General features: G+C 43.6%; 1 protein-coding gene across 1 annotated transcript in view; it reads right to left on the bottom strand.

Annotated features, from left to right (window-relative positions):
* reln (reelin) overlaps positions 1-16,845 on the bottom strand; it is a 91,832-nt gene that overhangs the window by 26,576 nt on the left and 48,411 nt on the right. The window contains exons 5-19 of the mRNA XM_041039103.1: positions 11,428-11,460; positions 11,178-11,256; positions 10,891-10,987; positions 9,296-9,347; positions 7,904-8,012; positions 7,207-7,447; positions 6,966-7,111; positions 4,570-4,721; positions 4,267-4,382; positions 3,658-3,866; positions 3,001-3,129; positions 2,780-2,889; positions 2,346-2,412; positions 1,827-2,060; positions 572-733 (exon numbers count right to left, since the gene is read on the bottom strand). Coding sequence (XP_040895037.1) covers positions 572-733; positions 1,827-2,060; positions 2,346-2,412; positions 2,780-2,889; positions 3,001-3,129; positions 3,658-3,866; positions 4,267-4,382; positions 4,570-4,721; positions 6,966-7,111; positions 7,207-7,447; positions 7,904-8,012; positions 9,296-9,347; positions 10,891-10,987; positions 11,178-11,256; positions 11,428-11,460 — 1,936 coding nt within the window. The remainder of the gene's footprint in view (positions 1-571; positions 734-1,826; positions 2,061-2,345; positions 2,413-2,779; positions 2,890-3,000; positions 3,130-3,657; positions 3,867-4,266; positions 4,383-4,569; positions 4,722-6,965; positions 7,112-7,206; positions 7,448-7,903; positions 8,013-9,295; positions 9,348-10,890; positions 10,988-11,177; positions 11,257-11,427; positions 11,461-16,845) is intronic.

Raw genomic sequence — 16,845 nt, 5'->3', positions numbered from 1 at the left:
CACACAGGCTGAATGAACTGTGACATAAAGCCCACATAATCACAGTCTGCTGTTTGTTAATAATGTACATTTGGACAATCTTAAATAGACTCTGACACAATGCAGATGGTCATTATTACCCAGATTTAGAACTACAGCATCTTTCATCATACTTTACTTTCTTACAGTCTACCCTGTTATCCACAAACACATTTTTTCTCTTTGGTTCCTGTTTTATGGTGTTTTTGTACAAACATACATGTTGATACAGTAACAACCTGCACTTGCACCTTTGCACCAGATAGTTGTGTACAACTTGTCCCTGACTCACTAACCCCTGTTGCCCTTCCTAGTGCTGATGAAGAGCTGTGAGACCTGGATTGCACAGCTGGATGCCAGTCCACTTTGTCTTCATTACACACATCGATGGCACTACCTGACTCAATGGGTCCCAGCGGCTTACACCTCCAGTACACCATTAGCAGTGCAAATGTGTGTGTTAATGGACTCATACTGTCTCCATGGAATCATAAGCATACAGGCCTGTGCACACACGGACACACACTTCACACACACTAAGCACAGCAGGTACCTTGGCTCATGGAAGCCTTGGTAAGCGTAGTGCTGCAGCAGCGTCCAGGTAATGCCGTTGTCTGAGGAGTAATGCAGCAGGACGCCCTCTCCTGGCTGGTCTGGAGCAGGACATGAGCTCAGCGTGCTGCGACTGCCCAGCCGAAGAGTGAACTGTAGGTACCTGCAGAGAGTCAAAGGGAGAAAATGAAGAGGAAAAAAAAAATTTCAAAGCAAGAATGAGCAGTTGATACAGACAGAGTGTGCAAAAAGGAAATGACACATAGAGAAAAGGGCACGTTGATAAATGAGAAGGGGGAAAAGTAAGGTGACCAGGAGTGTGGTCAGGAAGGAGAGTTGAGAGAGAGAGAGGGGGTAAAAGGGTAGATAAACAGACAGTCATGCAGAGCGCAGAGGTGGGAAGGAGGTGGCAGGATGATGGATGAGATGATTAAATGAATGAGGACAAAATTAGATGAGAGGAGGTGGAGGGAAAGAATGAATAAGACAGAGAGAGTGTGAATGAGAGTCAGATTTCATATCCATGTATTTATGTTAACTGTACATAGTCCTAATGTAGCATGAGCTTCTGTCTTCTTATGTATTCATCTGTGTTTTGGCAGGCATATTATCATCTATACTAATGTAATATTTATTCTAATTTCCATCATCTGTCTCGGGCTGCCAGTCATCCCACCCCACCCCCCACAGCTCTCCCTGTCCTTGGCTTAGCTGTGCTTTCATTAGCGGTGCAGTTTCCTCTATCAGGCAGCTGTTCACTCAATCAGCCAGGAAACTGGCATTAAATATGGCCATCAGGTGGCACACTGAGAGCCGCAACAGGCATAATCAATCTAACACAGATGCCATATCTAACTTCATCGTTCCCTCTCTATCTTCCTCTCTCACATTTTTATCCTCTGCTTTCATCTCTCCTCTCATCTGCAGTCCTCCCCATGATCATAATCCATCTACCAGCAAGGAACAGAGTGTATGAAGAAAGGAGGGACTGATGAAGGAGGAGAGTGGATAGCTGACCGGGTGGAACATTTGCAGTATCTATCAAGGTAAAGACACCTAATGAAGACAAGCCACAGTTTTGCAAAGTAATCTACAGATGACAAAACTAAATGTTCTTGTGTGAATAAGCATATATTTGCACAAGAGAACACGCGTGTTCCATTATCTCCCTGCTTATGTCTGTATATATAAGTTTTTGTTTTTACAAAGATGATGATCTTATTCTTTATGTCAGTATCCAGTATCAGTTCCATTACCTGGCCTGGGAACTGTCTAATGGGGCAGTGACCAAGTGCCTCCTGCTGTCCCTGTTGAAGACGAGAGCCTTTCCACTGGCCAGCACCCCGCAGCCGAAGCTGACCTCAGCCCCACGAAGAGAAGAGAAGCTGTGGTAGGAGGAGAGGCGTGGGCTGGAGAAACCCTCTGACAGGAAAGCTGGGAAGGTCTGGGAGGCAAGCTCACAGGCTGGACCACTGAAGCCTGGGTCACATCTGGGAGGTAGAGAGAAACAGAGGTGTGCGAGGGAAGGAGAGGAGTGGAGCAGAAGGGAGAGCAGGGGAGGGGAGAGGAGAGGAGAGGAGAGGGGAGGAGGGGAAGATATAAGACATTAAAAGAGTTAGAGATAATGAAAATCCATTAATAAATCATAACCATAATACAATTTGATTAATTTTGAATGGTGATTGGTGCTGCGAGGCATTAGGTAGATAATGAGAAGACTCATTTTGAAGGAGAGACACTGGATTTATTTGGTTTAATAAAAAGCAGATCCTTACTTGCAGCCTGTTCGGGAACAATGTCCTCTCCCAGAGCAAAAACGAAGACAGGCTGGACCCATATACACTGAAAAGCAATAACCGAATAGAGAAGAATTAGCTTTTACCTTTTGCAACAAAAGGACGAGAAAGAGTAAGGAAGACAATGGTTTACAAACCTTGTGTTTTCAGTAGCACCTTGTTCTGTACGTGAATACCGCACAATACTTTGCACAACTGATGTCAAGATGTTTATTTATTATGTAATTTTGTATTATAATATTACACCTTAATTTTCTAATTTATTCTTACTGTTACAGGTTGGAGCCTCTGAGGCCTAAGAATTTTATTGTTACATTGGTGTAGAAATCGCACTGGAACATGTCAAAACAAAATCCCTGAGCCCTGAACCAAGTAAAAAACCTTGAACCATGTGACCTGTGTATAGTTCTAACCATTGTCTATGGCCCACATGTTGCTGGATCCAGTGCCAGACTGCTTCCAGCGAAACCGTGTAGTCTCCGTCAGGGCAGCATTGGGCAGAGGGATTGAGATTCTTGTCCACCTGCAGAGGCACAACACGATATGTTAATAAAAACATATAGTACATTCACAATGAAGGATACATGTACAAATGGAGTAGCACACACATATAGATGTGCATTGTCATTCATACCCGCTGTAGTTGTCCGAGGAGTAGATGGTGCTGTGAGGTAGGTGGGGTCCTGCACAGAGCTCTGGCAGACACTCAGTGTGAAGCAGAGACCAGGAACGACCGTGGTTGGTGGAGAACTCCAGACTGACACTAAGAAAAAGGAACAAAGAAAATCTTATCTCAAAATCTTAATAGCAGAATTTGATTTTCACCCTAAAGTAGTTTAAAATAACAGAACTACTTTAAACTTAGAACAGGTTAAAAAAAAAAAAAAGATTAAATTATGTCAAGACTCCATTCCAGTCTCTCTCCCTCTAGTCCTTCTACTCTTATTAAAACTGCTCTGCAGGTTTCACATATGCAGCTTGAAATGTCAGCAACTGCTTGAAACCTGAGGACTTAAGGGTACACACCTAGTTCAAGTGAGTTCAGCCTCCCCTTGATGCTGCTGTTCTGCAGCATTATAGCATTATGCCCTCCAGTTCCTTGTGTGCACCACTTACCATTCTTAACACCAAAATAACCGTGAATCTAGGGTGTCTCACTTGGGGTGTAAGGATGTCCTTTGTTGAAGACCATTTTTGTGAGTTTTACTTTTAAAAAAAAGAAAAAAAGAAAAGAAATGTCCATATTTTCACATAAAAGCACTGCCTAACCTAGTTTTAAAGTGTGTCACACCTGTTGGCAGGCTGATAGGAGCCACAGCCTAGGTTGATGGAGAACTGAGCAACATGTGTGTGGGTGCCAGGCAGCACAGGCAGCAGCTGCATGAAGTCCACAGCCCATACATGACGGTTGGCACCTCCATGTGACCGCTGCTCCAGGCAGAACTGGGTGACTGGTGTTTGAAGCTCAGTGGGCAATGCCACCGATACCACCGCAGGAGTCTGAGAGAGGAGCAATGAATGATAGAATGAATAGATTAGACCTGAGGGAAGATATTAATTAGCGCTGCAACTTCATGATTTACAAACTGCTTGTTATTAACTAAATTAATCAAATAATTGTTTGGTCTATAAAATGTCAGAAAACAGCACAAAATTTCGCAAAGTTTCTTACAATCACAAACAACAATCCTGTTTAGATCTAAAGTACATAGTAGAAAAAAAAGGAGTTTTAATGCAAAACACCTCAAATATACCAACCTAACATGCTGTCACTGGTGTCACATTAAAAGTTAGGAAAGTTCATTTGGTTGGACAGTTGGACTAGACACTAAATATAGATTATATATATATATTTGAGAGTCCATATTTTTTGTGTGTGAATATGCTGTGTATATCTCACCCTGTAGGAAGAGTATGGAAGGGTGTCGAGCATCACGCGATCCCTCCTGCCTTCAGACCTCCCAAACAGAATTACATTGTTCTCATGGGACTCTCCTGGATCACAGTTGCCACCACCTAAACGCAAACACATTGCTCTATGTGTATGCAGTGTAATACACGTGCAAAAAAAAAAAAATACTGGAGAGGGCACCATAACGAGAAAGACCACACAGAAATGGATCACTACAAGTAAAGCTACTGTTGCCCATTTTTGCTTAACCCAAATAAATGACAAAGTATGATGGATGGGGGACTTCCATACCCATGGTAAAGTAGAAGCGGAGGTTTCCATACGATGTGGTGTCGAGGTAGGGAGTACACACTCGCCTCCGGCCCTCCCTTTCAAAAACTAGGGCTGAGCCCGACTCAATCTCTCCACACTGGGTTCCATAGACAGCTCCCTCTATGTCCCAGCTGGAGACAAAATACAAACAGGGTTTAGCAAGAAAAACAAGTTTCTCAAATGCTATATATCTTTTTCAGACACAAGTGTTACCTAAAATAGAGGGTGTACATGTACTCGATCGTCATTTTCCATATCACTTACTGTTTAACCACCTGGTCGCAGGCTAGCAACACTACTCTAAAACCACTGCAGTCTCTGCACAAATGCACTTCAAGTCCTTGACACCAAATCAGTGCATTTTCATCATTGCCCAAAATTTAAAAAATATCTTTTACTATGTGCTTCTGTGTTACATGTTTTAAATAGTACCAGTAAATGTAGTATAAGGGTATCTTGAATGATGGTTTTTTTTTTGTTTTTTTTTTGGCTGCCATTACTCTCTTCTCGTTTTTATTACTGTGCTACATATTATGAATGACTGAATTTTAGGGTGACTTTGTAACAAACAAAAATTGCCTCTTGGCTAACTTTGGTGCATTTACAGCAGTGTTAATGAATGTGCATTGTCCTAGTTAAATAAACCAATAAATAAAATCAATAGAATGAGGCAGTATTTCAACAACATTAATAAATCTAAAAAAACAAAACAAGCCATTCAAGCAACCATGCCACATGATGTATTACTCCTCAGAACTTAAATAACTCATTGGTACTGCACATCTTTCACAGTCAGTTTATGACCTTTATGTAGTTTAAAAGTACAACAATTAATTTTTCAGAGAAAGTAAGTAAGTAACAACTTGTAAATTTAACGTAATTAATCTTAGCCAAATATTAGCCCCAAGTGAGACTTTACTGAAATAACAGCACACATTATAGGATATAAACATTTGGTATTACTGAAGTCAGGAAACAGTTGCCATGATTCACACCTTGCTGGTCAACAAACACACAATGCCAGGAATGCCTGCATAAGTCACCTGGAAGAGGACCTACACATATAGAACACACACACGTGCAGATCCATGCTTCTGCACAGTGGAGAGAGGATCCTCATTAGCACTGACAGAAGTTAACTCAGTGTGTCAGCCCTCTCCTGCGTTTCTCTGCCCCTCCCTCATTCTCTTTCTCCCCCTTTTCCTTTCCCCCTCTTCCTCTCTATTCTCTGTCAAGCTGTGCATAGGATGGTGTGTCTCTGTCACAGCCACAGTGTTGGGCTAAATGACACCTAGTGGAGTACGCCATCACCACAAAAAAACTTTCCCTGCCTACTTCACACATGTGTCAACCCGTGACACCTGACGGGTGAGAGCAAGCACACGGTGCAGCATGTTGGCATGCTGCAGGAAGGTGTGAGGGTGCAGTGTGGCCACAGAAACACACACTTGTTTGAGGTCGTTCTCGTTAATGGAAAAATGTTCTGACAGACCTGGTGCATGAGGCCTGTTAATTACTCTCTCGCCTCAACACTATCATCTCTCTCTTTCATCTTTCTACCTCTCGCAGTGATTTGACAGTGTTTCCTTGCTTTCTGGGGTCCAGCGTGTGTCTTTGTGTGTGTGTGTGTGTTTGCCTGCATGTGCGTGTGTCGCACTCTGAACAGATGGACTGCTGTCTCTGTAGCAGTCAGAGGCATGGCATTCACCTGTGTAAGCTTGACTCAAACTTGTTCAACACGCTGCATGTTGCATGCTTGACATATGACAAGTGACAGGTGTCAGGGCGCATGCATATAAAAAACAGAGAGAGGTAGCAGAGCACTGATATCCTACTAAAATCTTCCCTCTCTTTCTTTTTCCTTGTTTATATTTGGCCTGGTGCTAATTTTACTTTTATCCAAACTGACCCTACATTCACAAGGATAATGTTTTCTTGGTTTGTTTTGGTTTAGAGTTCAGTTTAAGATTACACTGACTACTTTTAAAGCCTCCCATAGTTTGGCTCTGTAATATGTTTTGATCACTTAACACCATAAAGGACTATTGCCTCAGGTCTAGCAGCCAAGTTTGGTTTTACTATATTAGCCTCATTGCTTTCGAACCAAACACCCCCTCGGTATCAGGTCAGCCGAGTCAGTGCCACCTTTTAAAAAGCTTTTAAAAACCTATAAATATGTGTGGACTGGCACTTTAATAAAGTATTAATCCAGTAGTTTTTTGTTGTTTCTATTCTGCTCAGTTTTAACTGCCTAGTTTGATCTTCCCCTGTAATTGTTCTGTTGTGCTTTTATGGCATTGTATTTAAATGTGTACTTGTGAAGCATTTTGTGTTTTTGCAGGATGCTGTAGAATATGATCTTTATCTTGACTTACTTTGATGGTGGGCTCTCAAAGTCCTCCTCCCAGTAGCTCCTTCCCTCTTCCCTATGCAGATCAATGTCTCTGGTGGAGGCAAAGCTGTGGCCAACTCCCTCGCCGCCATGGAAATACAGAGCATTGCCCTCAGACTGACAGGCATGCTGGCCAGTAAGAACACAGGTGTTAACACATGAAACCAGTAACATTTTTACCAAGTAGTGACTTCATGACAATATGAATCCACATGTGAGCACACCTTGATGGTAGCTCCAGGGAAGAAGAGCCAGTTAGCAGTGTCTGGGGGGTCCAAATTATCCTCCATGAGGGGAGCTTTGTGAGCAGCATTGACCAGCAGCACGTTGTCCAGCCCCCAGCAGGACTCATAGCCTTCGGGGCCTTGGGGGGCCTCCTGAGACCAGCGGATACGAACTCCATCAGCCCTGGAGTGATGCGGCAGGGGAAGAAGGTGGATGACGGTGCTGCTGTTGGTAGGGGCTCTAGGAGAGAGAAAAACATACAAAACACAGGTCTTGGTGAATGTGTGGATGGTGGCTATATTAAATAAGGCTGAAATAACCAAATATGAAGAAACCCTGCAAGAAACATTCCCTTATGAAGGGGTGAAACTGAGAGAGAAAACCAGGTTTTGCAATGAGCCCAAGTGATTTAGTAGTAGTAGTATCTATGACTGGGTTTCTGTGTTTACACAAAAACATAACATGCACTAAGAAACATGTTTTCCCTCTGTCTGAGAGCTGACAAAGTGGAGAGAGGCAGGGATAGAGGGATGAAAAACAAGGGGATCATCAAGACACAGACAGGAGAGGAATGACAAATTGAGAGGGGGAGGTGTGAATGAGGGAAAAAAGAGAGGGTGGGTGTTTATAACAGATGGAAGGTCTGTGGGATGGATGAGGAAGAGTGAAGAAGAGGAGAGAGAAAGAGAGAGAGACCTGATCTTCTCCAGTGTGATCCAATCATCTGAGGTGTTGGCGTTACCACTTAGGCTGTATGACACAGTGATGCTGGGGTCTGAGTAACTGAACCGGCAGGAGCCCGAACCTGGGGGAATATAAACACACAGAGGACAGATAGAGTATATGACCGTTACAACAGCTAAATAATGTGTCAGCTAGTTTCCCTTTTTTCATCAGCTGAATTTTATCAGCAGGGCATTGACCCTTTGTATGCCCTGCAGAGCAGCCAGGCGCAGCACGGTGGCTTCTTCTGACTGATTGCTCCCACATTCCCTCCCTTAGCCAAGTGGAAAATCGCATCTAAATGGTGTCACAGTGGAACTAAGTGATCAGATTAATAGCGCTGAGAGAAGTTAGAAGTCTGTATGAAGGGGTTGGGCAGAGGTGATCATAGGTGAAGTGCTGATGCAGGACCAGAGACTCCACAGCTGGATACTGTTCGAGCATCTGCGTACGTGTGCACACATTTCTGTTGGAATGGTTTATGTGGAATCAAGCAAGGTTTTAATTCAAAAATTGTGGGTTTTTGTGGGTGCTGTGAGTGCAGGCGGGGTCAAAGGTTGGTAATGGATGAAACAGGCGCTACGTCACCTTTCCTCTCCCCTCGCCTTGCTTTCCCCCTTCCTCCCACACTGCCTGACGGTGTGCAGCATCCATGTCTTGTCAGTGTCCTGACCTGTCCATCCCCACTGAATATAGCTGTGCATTGACCTGCCACCACTTCATTGTACTGCTCTACTGAACTGCTCCATACACAACACTACTGTAACACAAACTCATATTAATGACCTGCAAGGCGCAGCCAGACAGAATGAGAGAAAGGAAAAGAGAGAAAGGAGGAGAAATACAGTAGAGGGGTAAGGTTGAGAGAGGTTGTAGATACAGTATGTGCTCCTATTTCCACCCAGTCGCTTTCCCATGAGAACCGGCGGATGCATGTAATGGACATGAAAAATACAACACCTCTAAAAACTCTGCCATGGCCTTCTGGGTGTCTTTCCAGAATACTTTAAATCATTCATTACTGTGATAGGAGGAGAGGGGAAAGAAAAGTAGGGAGAGACATAGAGAGAGAGAGAGAGAGAGAGAGAGAGAGAGAGAGAGAGAGAGAGAGAGAGAGAGAGAGAGAGAGAGAGACAAACACAGAAACTTCCTGTGTACCAGCTGGCTTACTGACACACAACAGGGCAAAAAATGCCTGTTTCCTGGGGATGACAAAGGCATCGGTTGTCCTGACTGGTAAAGATGGTTGCACGCAGGTCTAAGGTATTTTAACAGGGTTAAAAAGGTCTCATGCATAAGACAGCTGTAGAAACTCTGCCTTAATGTAGTTATTGTTTGCAGAACATGTGGAGATTTAATACTCACCCAGGGCAAACTGCAGGACTGAGGCAGTGCTGGTGTTGAGGGGAACAGTAGTCTGGGGAAAGATACACAAGTTTAGGATGTCACCAGAACTTTCTTTTTCTTAAGTTGGTGGACCATTTGTTCCTATATAGTATCAACAGAATAAAAACATTAATGGGCTGTAGTTTGTCTCTCTCTCTCTCTCTCTCTCTCTCTCTCTCTCTCTCTCTCTCTCTCTCTCTCTCTGTGTATATATATATATATATATATATATATATATATGTGTGTGTGTGTGTGTGTGTGTGTGTGTGTGTGTGTGTGTGTGTGTGTGTGTGTGTGTGAGAAAGAGAGAGACAGCGTGTGAGAGAAGCACAGACATGCTGTATGTGCATGAATGCGTGTGTTCTGCTGGTGTTGTAGTGGTGCTGTTGTACTGGCGACTATCTGTGTGTAAACGTTTCTGCGTTTCTGGATGTGCATGTTTGTTGCACTTGACAGAAGAGCTGCCAGGCAGCGGCATCAAACATTTGGAACAGTGACAGACAAAGCAAATGCTTATCAGAGAAGTAAATAGAATCACGAGGCACTAAACACTTCTCTGTTGCTGACTGGCTTTCATCTCTCACAGCAGAATAAACAGTTTGAAATCAACTTTATAAAGACAGAAAGAGGACATGAATAGGTTTGATAAGCAGCTATCAATGTGTGTGTGTGTGTGTGTGTGCCACACTGCATGTCAGACAGTGTCTGGATGTCACTGTGCTTCCCTGTAACATGCTCAGCATATAAATATTCAGTCCTGTGTGCTCCTTCCGGTTTCCCAGTCACTTTTAAACATAACTTTATGCATTCTTTTCATAAACGTCCGTGTCCTGCAGCAGCAGGAAAAGTTCGTTTTGGCTAAAACTGCCAGAGCAAAAACTCATAAATGCAAAACAGACGCAGCAGTATTTTTGAGTTAAAGTTGGCAGATGACTGAATGAAAGTTATTATCTATAAATTTTTGTAACCAGGTGAGACTGAAAATAGAATGTGAGCATGTGCAAGAAACAGTTTCTCTCGTAATCTGGACAAAGTCAGCATGCTTTTTGTTTTTACCACAAACACAAGGCAAATATTTTTGGCTCCACGTTTGCTTTTAGTTTTTTCTTTTGTTGACTACATGGTCAAATATGTTTGAGCTTGTTTAGTAATACCAAGACCAGATGCACATACATGTTTGGGATTTTTCATAATAATATTTCTGCTCTCCCTGTAAATGGAACGTATATTCATAAATTTCAAAATGAGATATCTGTTAGACAGTAATTCATTATTACTATCTAACATACATGTTAGATATGTTGTTACATGTGGACATGTAAGGAAATCAATTCGGTCAGGCAAACTTCCAGCCCTCTGCCACAAATCAGACATCGCCTCACTGGTTAGAAGGGCACCATAGTGGGTTTGCGTATAGTGTAAAGATATTTAAACATGAGATCTACTGTGGTTACAACTGTAATACCATAATCTACTGTAGCTGTGGTTGTGGCTACTGAGTGGTTGGTTTGGATGTATGGTCAATGGGCCGTAAAATGTACAGCGGTTGAAGTGTGGTCAAACATGGCAGTTACCAGCTCTCGCTCTCCAAAGGGCTCACAGAAGGTGACCGCTCTGCCATGCATCAGTACACCACACTGCTCTCCCACCTCACAGTTACTGCACTCAGACCTGAGAGAAGAGAAGAGAAGAGAAGAGAAGAGAAGAGAAGAGAAGAGAAGAGAAGAGAAGAGAAGAGAAGAGAAGAGAAGAGAAGAGAAGAGATTTTAACAAAAGCAAAAAGTAACAATGGCCAATATTGAAGAAAGATATTGATTTCACTCTCAGATACGACAAGAGCAGTCGTAACCTTTTCACCTACCAGATGCTGGGGTCCAGCTCTCCTTGGAGGTTAGAGTCGAAGTCATCGCGAAGCACAGCATGTTTACCATGGAGCTCCACTGCGCACACACACATGGACCATATGCTCACAGTTAGACACACAATCTGTATGATAAACTGGTCTTTTCATGTTGTAATTATGTGATTTACAACATGAAAAAAAAAAACAACTTTGTGATTATAATATTAAAAGAAAAGAAATAACAGCATGCAATTAAATGCAGACTCACCAAGACTAGGTCTCAATGGGGACTCAGTTGGAGCTGAAACAGAGAAGAAGAGAGCAAATACAGTTATGGAACATCTTGAATGGGCAGGTATAGTCTGATGTCTGCCTGATGCCAGTCCTGGGTCTTATTAACTGGCTGTTACTTTTTGTGGACAGACCTAGAGCTGGAGATGTGTGTGAACTTTCATAGGAACAGAAGGAAATGTACAGTCTACTCAGACTTTTCATGTGTATGCAGTTTAGCATTGTGAATTGCATGTATTTAGTCACTAACTGCATGGGTCTCATTCTTAAATAATCTCTGAGTGAAACAAACTTTCCTTGTGTCCTGGCCGGTCACGTCTGCAGTCTCCTGGCTGCTGATGTTAATTCCTTTCAGTAATGAAAGACCAAGCGGCCATGATTAACGGTTCAATGCCAATTAACCGCCATCCTCCCCCGGGGCGCCTGTGTGCTGTAATCTGTGGCCACTGCCTAGCTAACACACTCAACCATCAATCTCTCCCAGGGGATACACAGCTCTGAGAAGTGGAGGGAGGTGAATGGTGGGGGTAGTGAGTGTTAAGACTAAAGGAATCAAACATGGGTATTAAAAAGAAAACACTGGCCTCACTTTCTAGCTAAATTAGTTGAATACAGTCTGCATCTGCATTTTAGCAAACTGCCATTACGTTTTTGTGCTGAAAAAGAGGGGAGGAGGGAATCAAATCATGCTCCGGAAATTTGATTTCCAGAGTCTATGTTCCCCTTATTAGTGAATTTAAGCTTAACCTTCTTTTGTGATCAGTCGCTGTTGAGTAGCACAGTGGCTTTGACCTTAGTGAACATGTGAACATCACCCTTCAGTCCCTTTGAGCCTCTTTACTCTGCTTTGCTGTGGTAGGTGGGGCGTTTTTAGAAAGCCTCTCTCCAGACTGAAGGATAATCTGCCACAGTATTCTCCATACAGGATGAGTCTGCCCACCTGATAAGACACACTAAGATAACGCAGTGAGGACTCATTCCAAAGTTTCATTTTAAGTTACTTAAGACTTTCTTTCAAACCTTACAGCAGTTCTAAAATTTCTAAATTCTGAGAGAGTGAGAGAGGGGCTTACATTTGAGAAAGCCCACCTAAAACCCCCTCATAAACAACTGAACCTGAATCAGGGGAGGAGGGATTATCGCAAAAAAAAAAAAAAAAAAAAAGGGTCTTACTATGGTAAGGGCTCTGAAACTTCTTTACTTTGAGCTCAACCGCCAATTTCATTAGTTGCCCTCGTTTACTCCCAAATGCCGGGGTCTTAGAAATGGATTTGCTATTCACAGAGCGGTAGCGAAGTTTCATGCTGACTGTAGAAGTTGGAGTCTTAGTGGCCTGTTTGACAGAGCTGGGCGGTTCAGCGGCTGCGACTGTTGCTGCTGCTCTGGTGGGTCCTGACGCTCAACTCCATGGCTGTGGCTCAGGCTCGACGATGAAGCCCATTAAAAGCAGATCAAAGGGCCTTCGTCTCTCTCGCGCTCTCCCTTCCTCCCTCTCTAATCCCCCAATGTCTGCTGATTCAAAACATGTTTAGGAGAGCTATCAATCCTGGCATGTGTAACTCTCTCGTGTTTCTTGCAGTTTATTCTTATTAAGCTCTAATAAAAACGAAACATACATCTGAATGCTCAGTTTACATGAGCATGTGTTCATCTTACAAATTCAACCTGAAAAGAGCTTGTACTAAAACTCGATTCCTGATAATCCACCTTCTCAAGCTGGCATACAGTAACAAATGCTTGGTGGATATTCTGTTCTCTACAGTCTTCTCCCATCTCTCTCTTAAACAAACCCTTCTAAATCACTCTCAGTCTTTCTAGTGAGGCCATTTGGCTGGAGAAAGGCCCAGAAGATTTTTTTTTTTTTTTTTTTTTTGGGCGGATAATCCCTTCAAGCTTCCAAAAAGGCCTCATTTACAGTTTTCTTTCTCCATGCTTCATCGCACTCTCCTGCTGTCTCTCTCACTTTCTTTTTATCACAATCTCTCCCTGCTGCTCACCCCTCCATCCGCACCCATTCTGTCTCTCTCTGCCTAACCCTCTGTGCATCGGGAGCAGACAGTGGCGCTCATTTCACTTGGATTAATCCCCTCTCACTTTCTTAAAGACTTCAATTACTGCCTCCTCTATTAGCGGCTCATCTCTGCTAATGCCTGTATCTCCCTGGCCAGGGCTTATAGTCACAAGCATGCAAAGGGACACACACACACACAAACACACACTCAGAAATGCACACGTTGGTGTAGACGGCTTTGCCTTCCACAGATGACCCAAGCCTATGTGCTATTTCTCTGCTATAGACATGCACACATATGCATGTCTATAAACAGGAGCAACAAAAAAAGGAAGGGGATTCTCAATAAACTACACCAGGACTAAAATCAGTTGGGTGCTGATGAGCAGGGTTCGGGTGATACGAGGGGCGGGGGGCTAAATGAGCATAAGCTTTGGCAGACTCAGACATCTCAGCACAAAGAGCGCAGGGCACAAGTCATGTTAAATCTTCTCCCCCTCTTCTCTCCATCTTCCAGCTCTAATCTCCTCTCTCTCCTCTTTCTCTCCCCACCCTGTAAACTGTACCCGCTCTTCCGAGCTCCCTTGTTCCCCTCTCGTTTGCTCTTTTTCCCTCCGTCTGACTCACATCCTTGACGATGTGAACTGCGTTTGAAGTCGAGTTGCTCCCTTCTAACTGACGGTTGCAATTACTGACTCACCGGGACGCAGGATGCTGTTGTTTTTCTTCTACAATGACTAAAAAGAGATGGTTCTCCAAGGTTAGATTGCAGCCACTTCACTCCACTCACTGAAAACCGGGGGCCTTTGTGTGGGCTTCAATTGGCATCATTACTATAATCACAGGTGAGTGGAGAGGAGGCCAGCACAGAAGTTAAGACTCACTATTATTTTCAGATTTCCAAGTTACCTTTTCAAGCGGTGTTTTTAAGTAAAGGTGGAATCCAAGGTAAAGACAAGACAATACAATAGTGAGAATTAAGTCGAGCCACATGTCTCAAAACATGAGAACAGGCATATTTACCACACACTTTCTGTGGATTCCTGTGTCTATCTCTTTGGCAAATATCTCCTTGCTGCTAGCGTGTTAGAGATGAGGCGAAACACAGCCTTGCTGGCTGAAGTTGAGAAAGTAAGGTAATTCAAACATAAATTACACAAACAAAATAGAAAAAGAGGAAAAGTCTTAATGGCGGAAGACCACAAATGATGACTGGGAAGAGAGACAGGAAAAAAGAAAAGAAAATAGTGCTAGAGGATGCAAGTGGGAAGAGATATAGACGACCGAAGTCTCAAGGTTTCTTGCTGGTGAGCGATGGCAGGCGAGCTGGCGTTCAGCCACGGAAGCGGGCTAGCTGGCAGACTGGGTGGGTGGCGTGGAGGTGGGAGAGTGGAGGCCACCCGTCCCTCCTCTGTTGCGCTGTGATCAGGCGTCCCTCAGGGAGCAGTGGCCTCTTTGAGTTATATGTCCCTTTAATAATCCATCTGGGGTGCAGTGCGCTCGGCCAGGCCCATAAAGACCTGATTTATTCCCTTGCTGGAAATGAGGGGACCTGGCGATGCTGGGCAGAAAGCAGGGACTGCTGGCCCTGCTGTCAGGAGATAGAGCTGATGGACGGCCTGCAGCGCCATTCAACACCCACAGCCACTCCACCCTTTAGCACTGAGTCCCCTTTCCTAGCCCCACCCCTACCTCTTCTCATCCCCCCAACTTGGCTCCTCTCATCTGGGCTGATGAAGTCCTTTTATGGTTGCTCAGTAGGAGCAGAAACGTTTTTTTCTGTTTCATCTTCCTGCCTGTCTGTTCTTATACTTGCAATAATTTAAAACGGTGGCGGTAATTTGCATTTTGCCGTGTCATGCTTTAAAGCATCTCTAGGAGCCTGTCCAAACAATTTGGCACTAAGCGAATTGGTGCCACAAACTACTCCGTTGTGCCGTGTATTTCATTCAGCTGCAGCAGTATTTGTCAGACTCCCATTAGTTTTTGTCTTCTGAATCCACAAATATCAACAAAATATGGGGATTTTTCTGAGCTGGTTGTGGGGCGAAGTATTTGGGTGTAGATCAAAGCTAACTGCAAGGGAAGTTGGAGGGATGAATGGGAGGTGGAATGAAGGGATGGAGGGAAGACGTGTACAGGCCCAGCAGAAAGGATCTGCTGGAGCACGAGGGGAGGGGACAGCGTGTCTGGAACCAGGCATCCCCCTACACTGCTAGACAGATTATTTCACACACACATGTACACACATAAAAACACAAACACACAAATCCAGGCTCTGTTTATGTCTCAGTAGGATTTTAGAGGCACCAGAGTGGAAATATTGGAAACAAACACCTGTCTCGGGGAAAGTTGTAGGGAGGCTTTCTGTTACTGAGAAGCAAAGTGCTGCATGTCAGATTTTCCACAGCGAGTTGAAGATTTCTCTCTCTCCTCTTCTTTCTTTGTCCTTAAATCTCTTATTTACATTAGAGTTTAACTGAAGAATCTCTGCCTCCCTCCATCTCTTTATCATTCTAAGCTCAAATTCACTCTCCAATATTACCTCCTTTTTCCTAGTTCCTTGGCTAATCTGCCCATTTGTTCTTAAAGTCTTCACCCTGGCTGATCACCCCTGATTGCCTTTTTATTTGAGCAGCCTACCCTCTGTTCCTCTCCCTCCATCCCTTCCTTTCTATTTCCCTTCTTCCTTCCCTCTCCTCCATGGATCATAACCCTGCTTTAGATAGCTTTCATTTCTTCAGCTCTTCAAAGCTTGAGTCTTAAGCATATGAACTTCTGAAGTGGCTTGAGCTGGCCCTGTATCTTTTATTCCACTTTGAATGCTAATGCCTAGATTTGAAGTAACTTTGCTCAGAGCAGCCTGCACTCTCTTTGCCACTGCATGGCTGAATTTGGGACCATAGCCTATTTGATCCCAGAGGAAGGGAAACGTCTGCAGGCCTCTGCCTCACTCGCTGGTAAGTCTGACTTTGTTGAGGGAACTAAGACAATAAATGTGCTTTATGAAAAGGTTTTCACTTTTTAAAAATGTTTTCTGCATTGGTTTCTGCATTATCATACTTCCTTAAACAGTAAACAGTGTCTGAACCAAAGCCCAGTTTGTTTAATGTCAAAGTTGTTCTCAAATTTTCACATTCTAGTTTCATGATTTCTTAAATATGAACAGCTTTTTCGGAAGTTTCAGGTTTTGGTGTGCAAAGGGAAATGATCAGTGTCATTTCTTTTTCTATTCCCTTCTTTCCATCATCTCTCCTCAGTCTCCTTTTGCCTTCTGTTGCCCGCAGCTTGTTCATTTGTAATTCAGATTTTTTTGGTGTAGTTTGGCAACATAAAGGGTGTTGCGTTATTGGCCGTCAAAGGAATTAGCCTACAAGGTCGACC

Source organism: Toxotes jaculatrix, chromosome 5 (genome assembly GCF_017976425.1).
Source record: "Toxotes jaculatrix isolate fToxJac2 chromosome 5, fToxJac2.pri, whole genome shotgun sequence".
Classification (NCBI taxonomy): domain Eukaryota; kingdom Metazoa; phylum Chordata; class Actinopteri; family Toxotidae; genus Toxotes; species Toxotes jaculatrix.
Note: the sequence above shows the minus strand (reverse complement) of the source record. Positions and strands in the feature narration are given on the sequence as shown.